We start from the raw sequence: 16,492 nt of genomic DNA, 5'->3' as shown, positions 1-16,492 counted from the left end.
ACAGTTAAGCATTATGAGTGCAAATGTTGCCATCATCACTGACCCTAACAGAAAACAATATATCCAGGTCTTGGTTAAGGCCATTAGAATATTTTTTTAAAAGAGAGGAGGGGGTCTGAAGGGAAGGGGGTGACCTTTCAAAACATGCAGCCCTGCAGCCCACCTTTGTCATAAGCACAGATAGAGAGACTAGGAGCATTGTGTCTCTACCAACTCTCAGTCTTATCACAATGCTGCTTTGAAAAATGCTCTATGGACTCCTCTGCTATATATGCTACTTTCCATTTATGTCGCAGGCCTTTGGGTTCTCTAATTATCTGTTATACTCACTGAGTAGTATCCAACAGTCATACTCAGAGTATGCCCAATGAAATCAATGGAATGAAGGAAATAGGTCCCATTGGTTTTAAAGGATCTACCCTATTTCAGTCCAATGGGTTGTATCCAATGAAGTTGTCCCATTAGCACAAGGATTTCCACCTCAACAATGGGACTTTCTTTCCCTCTTATCTTTCCATGCAGCCCCAAATCTGATCAAGAGAGTTGGGGGGAAACCCTGGAAAAGATGGAAGGCTGGGTGAGCAGACCAGGAAGAGAAGAGGTAGTGGCACTGACAGAACAACTCCACTGGATACAAATTACTAATTTGAAATTGATTGCTGTAAATTATAGTTACCAGATGTCCCCGGATTTACCAATCTTTCCCCAGAAAAAATCCATCCCCAGAATGTCCCTGGATTTAATGTAATGTCCTTGGATTAATCATATGCCTGGGGAGTTCCAGGCCCTTCCCAGAGCCCGAAGCAATCATCCACTACAGCTCCAGAGAGGGTCTCCTCAGGAGCCGGAGGTGCAGCGTGCAGCTGGGCTTTGCTGCAACTTTCCCGCCTATCAGCTGACGCACAAAAAAAACCCTTCCTCTCAGTCAGCTCTGCAAACACCCTTGCTCCTCCTGCTTGCTTGCTTGAGCCAGAGAGGCAAGGCTGCTCTTTGGACTGGCAGAGCTGAGGTGCAGGGAAGAAGCCTCCCTGCGTGACATCACTGCAAGCTACCCTGTCTCCCCTGCTTGCTCATGAGGAAGAAGGAGCACTTTTTCATGCATTTAAAGCCCCCTTTGCTGCATTCTGCCTGCTTGTGAGCTGAGCTTCCAAGCCGGCAGAAAGCAGGATGCTGCCTTGAGCCTTCCCTTCACTCTCCCAGGCAGAGGCTGCTGCTTCAAAGTAAAGGGTGGTGGTGGGGGAAATTGTCTTGCTTCTTTTGCTCCATTCTGCATATTTGGGAGCTACATTGGACTGCCTTCCCTCCCTCCCTTCTCTCTGTGTTAATTGTCTGTCTCCCCATTTTTTCCTCCTTACCCAGAAACTCTTCCCAATTTCTTCCATTGAACCCACCCCCACTAGCAAAAAATAAAAGGGGAGGAATGTTTTATGTTTATTTTGGGGGTGTTTATGTTGGGTTCCCCTAAACAGCTTTCCTGTTTCCTTCTTATTAAAAAATGAACCTTAAATTTTTTTAAATGAACCTTTAAAAAAATTAAAAGAGGCTACCTCTGCTTGCTTGCCTCCCTCCCCTCCCCTTTGATAAAAAGGGAGAGATTGGTGGGATGGGGCGTGGGGGGGGATACCTTCTGTGTCACAATAGGTGTAAATGGAGCAGGGGAGCCTTATGTTCTTTTAAGTTGTGGCTGCTCTTGTTGAGATACCTCCATTGCTGGGGGTTAGCCTAGATGCCCCCCAGAGGTCCTTTCCAAATCTGTGATTCTGTGATCATCCCACAGTCGTATTCTCAAACTCTGCTGATGCCTGCACAGGAGATGCCCACAGGCGGGCAGGGCAGCAGCAGGAAGGGGTTTCTGCTAACACCTACTCCTGCGTAAGCTTGGAGGGGATCGCAGTGCAAGGAGGGAGGGGGAGGGAGGGGAATCACGGCTAGCACTCCAAGAAAGCAGGTCGGGACCCAAAGAAAGGCTGCGCAACAGAGGAGACCACAGAAGAGAATATATTACAGTACTTCTTAATTTTTTTAAATAACTTTAGGTGCGCACGCACACACACAATTTATTTATTTATTTATTTATTTATTTATTTATTTATTTATTTAAAGTGTCCCCGGATGCATTGAAAAAAATCTGGTAACCTTAATGTAAGTATTTAAGTGAATGGATTCCAATGGATCTAACTCTGAGTATGACTACCACTAGATACCATCCACTGTTCTCAACTATAACCACAGTTTATTCTGTCCCTGAATGCTTGGGTCTAGAACACTGACTACTGCATCTTAAACTAAGGTGCAAAAACATTAGAATATAAGCACCTAATTAAAACAGCTTTAATGTTCTCCCTAACATTTATTAGGGAGAACTCTGCAAGCAAACCCAGTAAGAAGACGGCTTTCAAAAAGCTTTGCTAGGAGCACTGAGTCATTTTTAATACCTCTAGTCCAGTCATAGAAAACTATAAATTGCCAAATAGTGAAGTAGCTTAATGGCTCCAAACCAGGTTCAGAACATTTTGACACTTTCAGTTTTTTGAAAATATGGATCAAAAGCAACAATTTGGAGTCTTTGAGCTATTTCAAGGGAAAGAATGTGACTGATCTATTATATTGTTCAGGTACAAATGTTCACTTTAGGATTCCCAGCACAGATAGCCTTATTGATCTCTTGCATACATTTAAGTAATTTCCTTCTTAGAAATATAAAGCTTTTGTGTTCTGAACAAATGGATTTTTACAGCCTGATGAGAAGAATGCTCTTTTTTTAAAAAAAAAAGTAGTTAAAAAAGTCAAAGAGAACAGAGCAGAAGGACCAAAGACCTCAGTATCCAGTCAGAAGAACAAGCTGTCCTATAGGTTTAAGCATGCAAATGGTCAGATACAAAGGGAAATTATTTCATAAATCAATACAAGTGCAAAGATGTCCTCAGCATAGCAATAAAATCTGTGACTTGAACTGCACTGGTAACACGAAACTTCAAATACACTACTGCTATAACTGCTGATCTGGCAGAAATAGTTCACATTGGCAGCTTCTGCTTTTTTATCTGTGGAAAACAGCTGTGGCACATGAAGATGTCCTCCTAGCTCTATCAGGGCTGCTGCTCGTTGAGACCAAGTCGGAGGTGGCATTGGACGCAGGTGCATATGCCTCTGTGTCCACTGATGCCAACCTAGTACTCTCTTGCCCTCACCACTGCCCAGCCCCAGCTTGATCCTAGCCCTGGCAAGTGGCACTGCCCCTGTGGCCAGATGGTCAGGCAGTAGTGGTGCCTTACTGGTGGAAATTGACCTTTAGGTCCATTTGTATGCAATAAACCATTCCCTAGAATCTAACTAAAATTACATCAAAACTTTAATTAAAATTAAGAGCAAATTAAAATTAGAGCAATTAAAATTACTAAGGAAACAAGAAGGGTGTCGGAACTGCCTTTTCTTGGCAGTCAGAGAAAGGGAGGAGGGGAGGAGAGCAGCAACTCATTGCAATTTACCTTTTGTACAGTGAACAACCTCAGCTGTTTGTAGATAGATGGCCAACTACATGTAAATAAGGCAAATGAGATTTAGGGGGGTCTTTCCTCCCTCACTCCAAACAATGCTTTGTAAAACTAACATAGTGTCAAAATTATACACATGCAAAAAACATTTACTAGTTTGACTCAAGAAGGTTAAACTATAGTCATACCTCGGTTTAAGTATGCTTCGGTTTGAGTACTTTCAGTTTAAGTACTCCGCGGACCGTCTGGAACGGATTAATTCACTTTCCATTACTTTCAATGGGAAAGTTCGCTTCAGGTTAAGTACGCTTCAGGTTAAGTACAGACTTCCAGAACCAATTGTGCACTTAAACCGAGGTACCACTGTATTAGGTACTAAGTAAGTAAATAAATAAATAATATTTTTGCATTAAATTCTTGATTTTCTTCTTACCCCAAAACGGATTTTCCAGTTTCATCAGGTTTACGTACAGTAAATGGGCTGGGATCAATGCCAACATTCTTGGGCATAAAATCTCTGAAGGGTATAAAGAATAAAGAATCAAATATAACAAGTTAACAGAGCAATCCAAACCTTAGGTAGGTGGGGGGGGGGGGACGACAGAATGGTCTGCTTCTGCAGACCTGTTGCTAATACTGGTAATGCTTTACCAGCCAGGATAGTGATTAGGCCCAAAGCCATAAATTGATAGCTGTGGGATTGCTCAGCCCCTTCTCTGGAAAACCTCATTTCAGGGAAGTCTGCCAGTAGTACTTCTGCCTGCCCACACTTTCAGCAGGCAGAACTAGGTCAACACAGCAGTGACACTAGTAATTTTATACATTTTTAAACTGCTGCTCCTCTGTCTAAGGCAGATACACATGTCAAAAGCTTCAGAATCACATCTTTATTGCGGATTCATCCATCATATGAGAGATACGAATTCTTCTGTACTGAATGCCATTTTAAGGAATGTAAGGAAAGTTTATCTAACAGAATTCAATTCAGTTTCATTTGTAAAATGGAAAGGCTGAATCAAAATTCTATTATCTTGAAAATTAAAACATACATACCTGATTGAATTTGTCATTGCCAGGCAAAAAGTGTCATCAAAACTGCTGAGTTCATAGGGTCGAAAAAATTCATTATGAATGTCAATCTCTTCATCATAGTTATGAAATTTCTTCACTATTAGCTTCCTTCTGTTTTCAGCAACAGACATTGCTAAAAAAGAAACACAAGTAAAGTGAATCTCTTAAATACTATCTATTGCTAAAGGGACTCTTTCACCCTGGAGCCCTCAGAACACCCTCCCTGACCCTCTGGAGCAGCATTTTCAAGATGAGTGGGGGACAGCAAGAGGTGTCAGGGAAAATCATCTTCTCCCCCATTCCTCTAGTGGAGTGTACTATGGGCAGAATGCCACCCATGTATAGTTTGAATACAACCCAGTGTATTAAAAACTACTAATTTCTTATAGAAAAATGACCATGTGTAGTAAATACCTCCATGTGAGTTTTCAGAAGATCTCTTGATCCTTAAGTTAACAGGTACATTATTTCACTTTCCTATTTTTATTCTAGTAATTGTGTCCAATTAATGTTACTATTATGTAAGCAAATTGTGTTCATATTTAAAAATAAAGGAAAAACACATTTTCTTGTATGTATAACTGACCTTCATCATAAGGCATTGGCAAGCATTCCAGGACACCTGGAGTCCACCAGAAAGTGTAGCTTTAAGTATGGAACAAAAACAATAGTTTTAAAAATCCAGTGAGTTATATCCAAAAGATCCCCCATTCCATCAAATGCTGCAACCCTTTCTCCCTTATACATGGAACGGCCTCTTATAACACCTGCATCATGCCTCTTCTTTCTTCCTACAAATCCCTTTTCAAAGCGCATTTCCCCAGGCAGTGTTTAGGAAACCCTCTAGTCCCTGTGCCTTGCTGTAAAGCCTAAGCATGTTTAACTGAAAGAAGCATGCTCTTTCCCTGATTACACCTCTGCTTACACTTGCTTTGTTAAATTTTAGACAGTCAGCCCTCCATAAGATGATGTAAGCTAGAATACACATTGACAGAGCAAAAGAAACAACAGGAGCATCCGTACTAAATCAAACCAACAGTCTATCTAGTTCTGGATCCTGCTTCCCACAGAGGCCAACCAAACGTCTGTGGGAAGTCCACAAAAGGACACGAGGGCAATAGCTGTGGCCCCATAGCATTCACAGCCATTAATTGGCTTATCCTCCATTAATGTGTCTAATCCAGCTGTATCTTGGAGTAGACAGTTACACCCCTTTAACTACATGCTGTGTGAAGATCTATTTCCTTTTGCCAGTTTTGATATCCTTTTGGAGCTGGGGCAACCAGAATTATGCACATTACCCCTGGTGCACTTGCAAATACCAGCACTTTTGATCCCTTTCCTAATGATTCACCAGCACTGAATTCTCCTTTTTCACAGCTGTCAACATATACTAGGAAGCATTTTAATCAAGCTCTTCACTCTGATGCCAATAACTCATTCCTAGTTAGGTAACATTAACTCAGATCCCTATCTGTATATCTGTAAGAGGTAGGATTTTTTGCCCCAATATGCATCATATTATACTTTACAGGAAATTGATCTGCTATTTTATTGCCCATTCACCAAGCTTGCTTTTGGAGATCTTTGCAATCCCTTTTACTACCCTGTACTATTAGTGCCATCAGCAAACTTGACCACTTTACTACTGACCATTAACTCCAAATAATTTATGAATATTGGGGGACTCCACTTTTCACATCCCTAAACTATGAGAATTGTCTGGTTATAATTACATTTTAATTATAATTAACTATATCATAAAATCAAACTTATAATATGTTATGTTAGAAATTATTATAGTTGCCCAATTTAAACATTTCCAACCATAATCTCTTCTTAAGACACAGAATTAGAGTTTAGTGATAGCCAAGTATGCTTTTGGAGCTCTTTCTGCTATAACCAGCAATGGAAATGCTAGTCACACACAAGGGAATATGGATTGTGGTCCATGTGTCTATTGCTCTACACATAACGAAATTGACTTCAACATCCTGCTGTTTGTTTGACTGAGGAATAATTTGATCTGGTAACCTAAGTGTGAAAAGATAAAAAACCCTTCTTGGCTAGAAGAGTTTATAGTCTCAGCTGTGTAACTGCACTTTTATGAAGAATTTTCTGGAGTCTGCAAGGGCAGCATGGCTATATTGATCTGCACAATCAATATAAATTGGTCTCAAAAGCCCATATACAGTTGGAGCTAAAAAGTCAAGACCCACAAATTTAATAGCAGTTTAAAAAGATGAAAAATCAAAGATAATAGCCAGAAACTTTGCAATGTCATACAGTGCTTTAAAACCTTGTCGACTCAGTATGACTAAGGTTTTAGCAAATGGAGGTTCTGCCTTATGTTTAAATTTGTTTTTTTAATTAAGAATTATATGACAAACATAGTGCCAATATTTTAATTTTTTTAATGTAGAAAACACAACTGAAGATGGGCCAGTAGCCTGTAACTGAGCTCATTTTGTTACAAGATGTAATAGTAACTTTTAGTTTATGTTGAGGATAAAAGGAACACATGTTATCAAATGAGACTACAAATCTAAATTAGAACTTAACCTTTGGGGTCATGTGGAACAAGATTTAACTGCTTATTGAAAGCAGGGAACGACACTGAAGACAGCAAACCCTTCCAGAACACAAATTGGCACAATCTTACTATGAAATATGAGGTTAAGTTGATTCAGCACCCTACTAGCCATATCCTATATTGATGTGGAGATGGTGAACAGAAGAACACTACTCATTCATTTTTATCTACATTGTCAACTTCACAAATCTGACAACCTAAAGTTGGGCACAATAGATTGTCTCCTATACTACCCTTCCATGACTGGAAAGAGCCCTTCAATTGAAAAGGAGTATTTGATCTAGCAGGAGACTCTGCTAACGGAAGAGGAGGGTGAAGGCGATTTTCACCAATTCTTCCTTCTTCTTTTGTTCTATGGGTGAGGGCAGAGATGTATAAGATAAGATAAGATAAGATAAGATAAGATAAGATAATCTTTATTGTCATTGCCCCCCTGCCGGCTGCTCAATCCACTCAGATAAGGCACTCTACATAAATTTAAAATAACTACAAAACATTAATTAAACAATACAATACAAAATGACAAGTAAAAATAAGATGACTTCAAAGTCCAGACTTTCCATTTAACGCTGAAATTGCTCTAGAGAAGAAACTGTTCTTGAGACGGCTCGTATACCAACTGGTTTGGTATATGGCAAGCGTCGGCAACGTTTTCCGGCTGTGGGCTGGATCATTCCCATGGACGATCGTCCATGGGCCGGACATACGTAGAAGTGATTTCTGGCACCGTGCGCCCCATATCCGGGGCGCCGGAAATTGCTTCTGCGCATGCCCAGAAGCCAGAAATCACTTCTGCACATGCCCGGAAGCCGAAAATCGTGCCTGCACAGAAGCAATTTTTGGCATCTGGCCATGCGCAGATGCCATTTCGGTGAGTCCCCGCGCCGCGCTGCGCCAGTTTAGCGCAGCACACGGGGGACTTGCCAAGCGGGTAGCTCGGTGACCAGGCGGCTCATGGGCAGGATAAACTGCCTTCGTGGGCCGGATCCGGCCCATGGGTCAGAGGTTGCCGACCTCTGGTGCACGGTCACACTTCTCCTGAAAGATCAAGTCATGGATTCTGTGCAGTCTGTGGAAGCACAGATGGTGGTGATGACTAAGAGCATCTTTTACAAGCACATCCATACAAGACTACTAATGTGCTTTACATAAGACTTTGAAGACCCTTTGGAAGCTTCAGCTGGTACAGAACGCAGCCATCCAGATGCTTGTGGGAACTAAGCATTCAGATAATGATATAAAAATTATTTATCAGCTCCGCTGGTGAGCCACTCACATTTGGGTGCAATTGAAACTGCTAGTATTTTTCTTTAAAGCCTAAATGGTTCAGGTTACTTGAAGAACTACCTGAACCAGTATGAATGGGTCTGGGGCTTAAGATGGGCCACAGAAACCCTTCTTGCACATATACCATCATTGACAGTGATGGTCCCATATCTATGGAACACCAAAAGGAGATACAGCTGACCTGTTCTCCGATTGTTTTAGATTAGGCTTTGAAGACCTTTTAATTTCAATCTGCTTTTGGTTAAAACAACAGGTCAATTTTTTTAAAAAAAAACTATTACTATTCTTGTAACATATTTTTATTGGTCTGGATTGGAAACTATTTTATGTTGCTGTTTTAGCTTAAAATATTGAACTACTTGGTTTTAGAATTATTTTATGGTACTGATTATAGCACTGTAAATTTTTTGGGAAGCTAACAAGAAGAGTGCCAAGAAATACCTTCTCCTTGCCTGGATAAGAGTCATTGTGTCTTTCTGGTGCAAGTAAAAATCAGTAGGAAGATCACAGAGGTGAGGCTTCCCTTCTTCTGGTTGAAATACTCCCAGAAACAGGTTAATTGAATCCTGCCTGTCAGCATCTGGAAGAAATGAGTAACAATTGAGAGCCATACAAATATTTATGTGTGACACATGGTTAATCCAGAGATGGGCTGAAAGCAACAACATCAAGAACATCAATTTGCCACCCTACTGCCACATGGCAAACTGGGGGTGACCATTTCAGGACTCACAGTTTGACCCTCTCAAAATGTCTTTTTGGAGAGGGGAGCTTTGCCTTTGTAAGCAGTGGTTGGTATAGCTACTGGCATTGAAAAGTATTAATATATTCAAAAGGAAGAAGAAAAAATGAAAATGGTAAGGCCCCAACATGTACTGCAATTGTAAATCTCCTTCCCCTCCCCAATCATTTCACTCCACTCCTTTTTGTTTTGGGAACTTGCCTTGAAATGTTCCTCCATGTTTGGGCAAACTTCCAAAACATTATCCATAAAATTAACACAGAGCATATGATATACAAGGATAACTTGCAGGTTTATCAAAATACAGTAAACACAGCTTTAGAATGCAACTGCGGGAAAAACGAATACAAGAAAAGCAATAGGGAAGTAACACTGGAGCTACCTTAAGAATTAATGTTGTCTGTTAAATGTGAAAATAACTGAAGTAACTTTTATGAAGAAACTAATACAACAAAGCTGGGCCTTGAAAAATAGTAGTTTGTAGTTTTATTTAAAGATGAAACACTGATGGAAGCATTAACTGTTTTCCCTTTAGCCATGCTGAAAGTGTGCATTGCAATTAAGAAAATCCTGTACAGATTCTTTTCTAAATTATTTTTGTACCTACGTGTGCTCTAGCACATTTTTTGTATGCTGTCTGTGGAAAGACATATAACCAGGAGCTAATGAGCCAAAGTAATTGAGTTAGCTTAAACACTTCATTGCCCTCACTCTGCAAAAAATCTAAAGGGCCAGAATTAGTACGACTAGGACTGTAGTGCACCATGATTAACTGCATAGAGTAATCAGATTACTTTCCTATATATCAATTAAAGGGAAGTTGACTGTCCAGTCCTGTTTCTGGATAAATAGCCTGTTTTAGATTCCAGAAACAAGAAATATGGCAACATTAATGCTGAAGTCTGTAGTGGGTCATTACCCTTCCTAGACAGATCAGATATACTGCTTTACAATGGTTCTTCCAATAATCTTGGCTACATAACGTGGAAAGAAATCAGTGGTTTATAATGCCTGACAGAAATGCTGCACTTTAAACTGCTGTTTGTCCTCTGTTGCCTGTTTGAAAAGGGATTAGAAGGACACACTTTTATACCTATACCTATAATAGAAATAACAGCATGTCTGGTTCTAAACGTTTTAACCGCAGTATGACATTAGAGATGCCCTCTAATCTTAACTGCTGCTTGGTAATTCCAATTCAGTCAAGCAGTGAAGAAAGTTACCTGCCTATGTGACCTTATTTCACTTATTTTTATGTTACTTTTGTCCGCTTCTCTACAGAAAAAAATAGGTTTATTTATGAAGGATTCTGTCTAAACACTTACTATTCTTGCACTCAAATTTCTCAAAATAGATCCCTTGGCTGCATACATTTGGGCTTAATGCTCATATTAGCAAGGTAATCTTCCCCATGGTTTTGTGTTCCTTAACAACTGCAGTGGCAGTTATGAAGTAAATGGCCCTTGCTAGCATATTATAATGCTACTTTTTGACTGAGTGCTTTACTCCAAGCCACTCTGGGAGCCCCTTTTCGCCCAAGAGCAGCATAAATATGCTTTAAAACAAACACACTAAAGGTAGGGAGGGGTTTTAAAAAGCTGATACCTTCCAACTATTTAATATCATGGTATTTGAGAGAGGCACACTGGGTGTGTTAAAAACAGATAAAATTGTTGCATCCTAGAAATGATCTCAGCTGTGGTAGTGTTAGGTGGATAATTAAAAATCATTTTTTAAAAAAGTTTGTTAACCACAACCCTTACCTAAACTCTCAAGGCACTGAAGAGGAAAGGCCAGATACACTTTTTTGATAAACCAACATTCCTAATGGCTGGGATCCATAGCACTACGAAGCAGTCTTCTCTACACCTACACACACCTACACACACCTACACACACCTACACACACACACACTTTTCACCTCCCTGCTTCCAGAACGAGCTTCCTTTACCCAAAGAAGCCCCACCCCAGACCAGGAAACTCTTTAGATGCTGAAAAGATAGCTGCCAGTGGGAAGAATCATCCCATCGCTAGGCATGAACGATTTCCACTAACACACTAGGTGTTTTAGATATTTTACAGCCTATATGGGAACTGCTAAACAGATCCTTGATGGCTGCTTGAACACTACCATTCTGTTCACTTACAGAAGGCAGATTTTGTCCAGCGTTAATTGTCATGCCTGACAGCAATTACAGTGTCCAACCCTTAAGATTTAACTCTGAAGCTGTGCTACTGAATTTAAAGTTGAGCCTGACCCAAATACCTTTCAGGCTGTCAACATGTTATTTTGACCCAGTTTCATCTTTATCATAAAAATTCAATAGCACCATGCAGCCAGTTGTTTAAAAAAAATCTGTGTTTTAAAAAAACAATTCTCACTTTGTCAAGAATGACAAATGTTGGAAATCTCAGAGAAAGAATACAAGTTACCTGAAAAAGCATTACTATAGTATCTTGAAAGAGTTTGCATAATATCTTTAGAATGCTGGGTCCAAGGTGCTATTTTTCTGTAGGTTTTTACTCGATGCACAAGTTGAGATCCACCATATTGAAGTGACAATGTATCTCCATGATCTTCATACAATTCTTCAAATAATCTAAAGCAGAGAGAACATCAAGGTTAAGAATTCCAACAAGATGAATTTTTACACACAGTATGCCAGTGATTATTTCCATTTTATTTTTACTATCTTTCACCTAGAAAAATGTTTAAGTGTAAGCATCCATACTTATCTAAAATGATGTGTCAAAACGGAAATTAGAAAAGTATCAGTAACAAGGACCATATATGCTCCATTTCTATTAACAGTTGTAGGAACTACTACTATTTTAATAATAATTATAATTTCTAAAATGTCTTACCTAACGGCATCTGTGTCAAACAGCAGATTGGGTTTGTCAATCAGGCCTAAGGAATAAAGCTGATAGGCCAAAGCACATTTCCCAACCATAAATTGGGCTGTGTTCGTGCGATCCAGACAGTCAACACAATTTGTTCGAAGAACTCCCGTCTAAAAAATAAGTGCAGGGACATATAATTAGTTTCAAGTCCATTAGTAAATATCAAATTATTCTTTAGGGCATAACAGTAATTTTTGCCACCAATTCATCTATACCAATAGAACTTAATTAAGGTTGTACATGTGGTTCACTGGTGCAGATTCTCACATTTGCAAACCCATGGAAATCTTTTAGGTACACTGAAAACTCACTCAAAGTATACAGAACTGTTTTTGCACATAGTTTCAGGTTTTTAATTATTCTCTTGTTAATTTATAATACATAGAAACCAATGCAAATGCTCCATAAACAGAAGGAGCTTTCATTTAAGGAAGCAGAGTTGCACATCTTCCCACCAGTGCAACTCTCTTTCTCTTTACAAGCATCTGAGTTGGGATGCAACTGAACAGATCTTTCATGGAATCTTAGAATTGCAGAGCTGGGAGGGACCATGAGAATCATTGTCCAACCCCCTGCAATCCCTGCTAGAATCTTGCCCAACATGGGGCTTGAACCCACAACTCTTAGATGAAGAGTCTCATGCTCTACTGACTGAACTATCTCTGGTTCCTCAGTACCACAATTCATGGCAGGTTTTTCATGTTTGGTTTTATGCAAGCATCTTGAACAAATGTATTTTTTAACCATATCCATAGTATGAGATACGGTAGGTGAAACCTTTTTCTGAGTCATATTGCTCTGATAAGATTAATACAGTGATTTCTCTTTCTTACATAATACTACTTTAAATTTGAAGTACTGTATTGGATATCATTTCAAAGAAACTGTTTTCAACCCTGATACTGAAAGTATTTGGAAAAAACCCTATGTTTATAGAGACATCAAGTGTGTGCTTGCACATCTATAGCACATTGAAAAGTTGTGCAGCAAGTGTGCTTCGTACAGAAAAATGTGTGCTTTTTAGCTATGAATATGTAGAAGCATGAACATTAACAAAAAACATTCTTGGAACTGAAATTATGGATATTATGTTTTATATTCAGGATGCGGGTGACGCTGTGGTATAAATCACAGAGCCTAGGGCTTGCTGATCAGAAGGTCGGCAGTTCGAATCCCCGCGACGGGGTGAGCTCCCGTTGTTCGGTCCCAGCTCCTGCCAATCTAGCAGTTCGAAAGCACATCAAGTGTTAATAGATAAATAGGTGGGAAGGTAAATGGTGTTTCTGTGCACTGCTCTGGTTCGCTAGAAGCAGCTTAGTCATGCTGGCCACATGACCTGGAAATTGTCTGCAGACAAACGCCGGCTCCCTCGGCCTACAGAGCGAGATGAGTGCTGCAACCCCAGAGTTGTCCACGACTGGACCTAATGGTCAGGGGTAGCTTTACCTTTACCCTTACATTGTATATTAAATAAAGATTCTGTTCAATGAAGAAGAAAAAACTACACTGATCACACACTCTTCCAAGTCCGTGTAGTTCCAACACTTGGCCATAGCTGCCAAGTTATCCCTTTTTTTAAGGGATTTTCCCTTATGCTGAATAGGCTTCCTCGCGAGAAAAGGGAAAACTTGGCAGCTATGCACTTGGCTTGGAATTAACCAAAAATCTGACAATACCCCAAGGCTTCTATGGAGTACCTATAGCGCCAAACTAGGGGTGTTTATGGGACAAATGTACCTTAGTACCTACTTGCACCTCAGGCTCTTTTATGCCAACTACATTAACAACAGGATGCTTTCTAGTGATCTATGGAAGACAGTTTTAAATCAATTCCATTAAAATACCTGTAAACGGCCAGTGGGAACCACAATTCCTCCCAGCTCATTCCACCTGTAAGACAGAACATTGTGTGTTACAAAACATTTATTCTATAACAATTATAATCAATCTGCCCTCAGTCAGTAAAGCCATAACCCTGGGAGATAATCCTTTAGACATTTACAACTCTGGAGCTGAATCCTTGGGGAGATAATTCTAGGAATCTAATGCTCTGCTCTAGCAAGGAAACCTGAAGCAGCTACAGTAAACATCAATCAGAAATTACCTTGCATTTTGGGAAGGGGGTGAAATGTAATGCATAATTCTGCAAACACTGACAAAGGTCAAAGTGCAGACTTGGAAAATTCAATTTGGAAACAAATAGTGTATGCTTAGCCTTCAGTCAAGCTCAGTATAGGTCAGTATTGGTTTAAAGTGCAGCTTATAAACTTAAGTGTACAAGTAGGCTCAGTTCTTTCATAGAAATGCTTAAACAGAAAATGTTATCCTACAACCAGGGCACTTGGTATTATGGCACGGAGGGAAGAGAAAATGCTACTAATCTTGTTTGAACCTTGTATGGGAAGCCAAGGCTGATATTACAATACTAAAATGCCCAATTTGGGTAGGAAGTTTTCTTCTTTGGAATAAAGCAGTTCACTCAAGAAAATTGTTACCAACACTTCACCTGAAGGAAGTACTTTCCACATAGTTAATTTCCATTAGCATATAAATTATTCTGTATACTTTGTAATGGAATATACGTTCAAGCCTCAAGACAAATGGTTCCCCATGAACAGGTTTCATTACATCCCAACATAAATGAATTGCCTGTTAAATATTAAAAAATACCCTTTAATATTAATGGCTTATACACCATTGAATAATACATAAAAATATATTAAGTCGAATCAGGCAATTGTATGTGGTAGATCAATAACTGTGTAAGCAGTCTCAAATTAATTTGTAAATTGTAATGAAAAATCAAGCATAACAAGTGCAGTCTTTTTTGTTACACAAGATTTGTATTTTGCCTCTTGTGCTACAGTATCTGCTCCATGAAGAATAAATCATCTTTGTTGTTTAGTCATTTAGTCGTTGTGACCGACTCTTTGTGACCCCATGGACCAGAGCACGCCAGGTACTCCTGTCTTCCACTGCCTCCCGCAGTTTGGTCAAACTCATGTTGGTAGCTTCGAGAACACTGTCCAACCATCTCATCCTCTGTTGTCCCCTTGTCATTGTGCCCTCCATCTTTCCCAACATCAGGGTCTTTTCCAGGGAGTCTTCTCTTCTCATGAGGTGGAGCCTCAGCCTCAGGATCTGTCCTTCCAGTGAACACTCAGGGCTGATTTCCTTAAGAATGGATAGGTTTGATCTTCTTGCAATCCATGGGACTCTCAAGAGTCTCCTCCAGCACCATAATTCAAAAGCATCAGTTTTTTGGTGATCAGCCTTCTTTATGGTCCAGCTCTCACTTCCATACATCACTACTGGGAAAACCATAGCTTTAACTGTACAGACCTTTGTTGGTCATTATCTTAGTGACTACTACTCAGAGCCAATTGAAACAAGTAAGAAATGAGCAACAGCAAAACTGTGTTAACGTGTACACCACCAACATTAATTTTGATAAAATATACAGAAACCAGTTTTGTATTGGGAAGATATAGCCTATCAAATCACCCAGGGGATAAACTATGTGGGGCAGATCTTGCTACATGATAAAATACCATTTGCATTCCTATCATTCCTAGCAGGGATAAAGAACCTGTGGCCCTCCAGATGTTGCTTGGCAACAACTCCTACCAATCCCGACCAGTGACTATGCTGGGTGGGGCTGATGGACGCTGGAGTTCAAAAACACTTGGAGGGCCACAAGTTCCCTAGCCATGGTTTACAGTAACTTATCATCAGATTCTATTGATGGTCTTGCAATTTGTGAACCGGTGGTTTTAATCTTTGTGAACCGCCCTGAGATCTTCAGATGAAGAGTGGTATATAAATTGTAACAACAGCAACAAATTGTTTCTGTGTAAGTACTTCTTTACTTCTTTCAACAGTCAACTGCTGTTTTTCTCTAAAGCAGCTTGAGGAGAGCTCCTTTTTAGGAGCTGGGCTGCAAGATTTAATTCAGATTTCTCTTCTCCTTCCATGTGATGTTTTATTAATAAATGAGTAATTAAGGAAGTCCTCTGTCTACCTAGAAATGACAAACTATCACATGTTACAAAGGTAGGTAGTTTCAAATAGCACACTAATAGTGCCATAGATTTAAAAACAATTGACCAGGGAAATAATAAAAATAACCCCCTGGAATAATCAGAACTCTTCAACCATGAATCAAAGCTAGTTAGTCACACTTAAGTGCCATTTAATGGAACAATTAAGATCCAAGTAATTTTTCTTATTGTTTTCCATGGGACTTAAACATGATGAGCTTTCTTTGGACTGGAACCTTAGTATCCTGGTGGACTTCACAAAATTGGCATTAGTGAAACCTAGGTGACTTCCGAGACAATCCACAGCATACAACAGCACTGTGTTTTAACAAATATTGCAATAAGACTTCAACTAACAGC

At 39.7% G+C, this 16,492-nt stretch overlaps 1 protein-coding gene across 1 annotated transcript in view; it reads right to left on the bottom strand.

The window, feature by feature from the left end:
• FIG4 (FIG4 phosphoinositide 5-phosphatase) overlaps positions 1–16,492 on the bottom strand; it is a 65,533-nt gene that overhangs the window by 15,166 nt on the left and 33,875 nt on the right. Inside the window, exons 13-19 of the mRNA XM_035109255.2 lie at positions 13,937–13,982; positions 12,054–12,202; positions 11,622–11,788; positions 8,887–9,025; positions 5,152–5,210; positions 4,548–4,698; positions 3,928–4,011 (exon numbers count right to left, since the gene is read on the bottom strand). Coding sequence (XP_034965146.1) covers positions 3,928–4,011; positions 4,548–4,698; positions 5,152–5,210; positions 8,887–9,025; positions 11,622–11,788; positions 12,054–12,202; positions 13,937–13,982 — 795 coding nt within the window. The remainder of the gene's footprint in view (positions 1–3,927; positions 4,012–4,547; positions 4,699–5,151; positions 5,211–8,886; positions 9,026–11,621; positions 11,789–12,053; positions 12,203–13,936; positions 13,983–16,492) is intronic.

The sequence above is a fragment of the Zootoca vivipara genome, chromosome 3 (genome assembly GCF_963506605.1).
Source record: "Zootoca vivipara chromosome 3, rZooViv1.1, whole genome shotgun sequence".
Lineage (NCBI taxonomy): Eukaryota > Metazoa > Chordata > Lepidosauria > Squamata > Lacertidae > Zootoca > Zootoca vivipara.
Note: the sequence above shows the minus strand (reverse complement) of the source record. Positions and strands in the feature narration are given on the sequence as shown.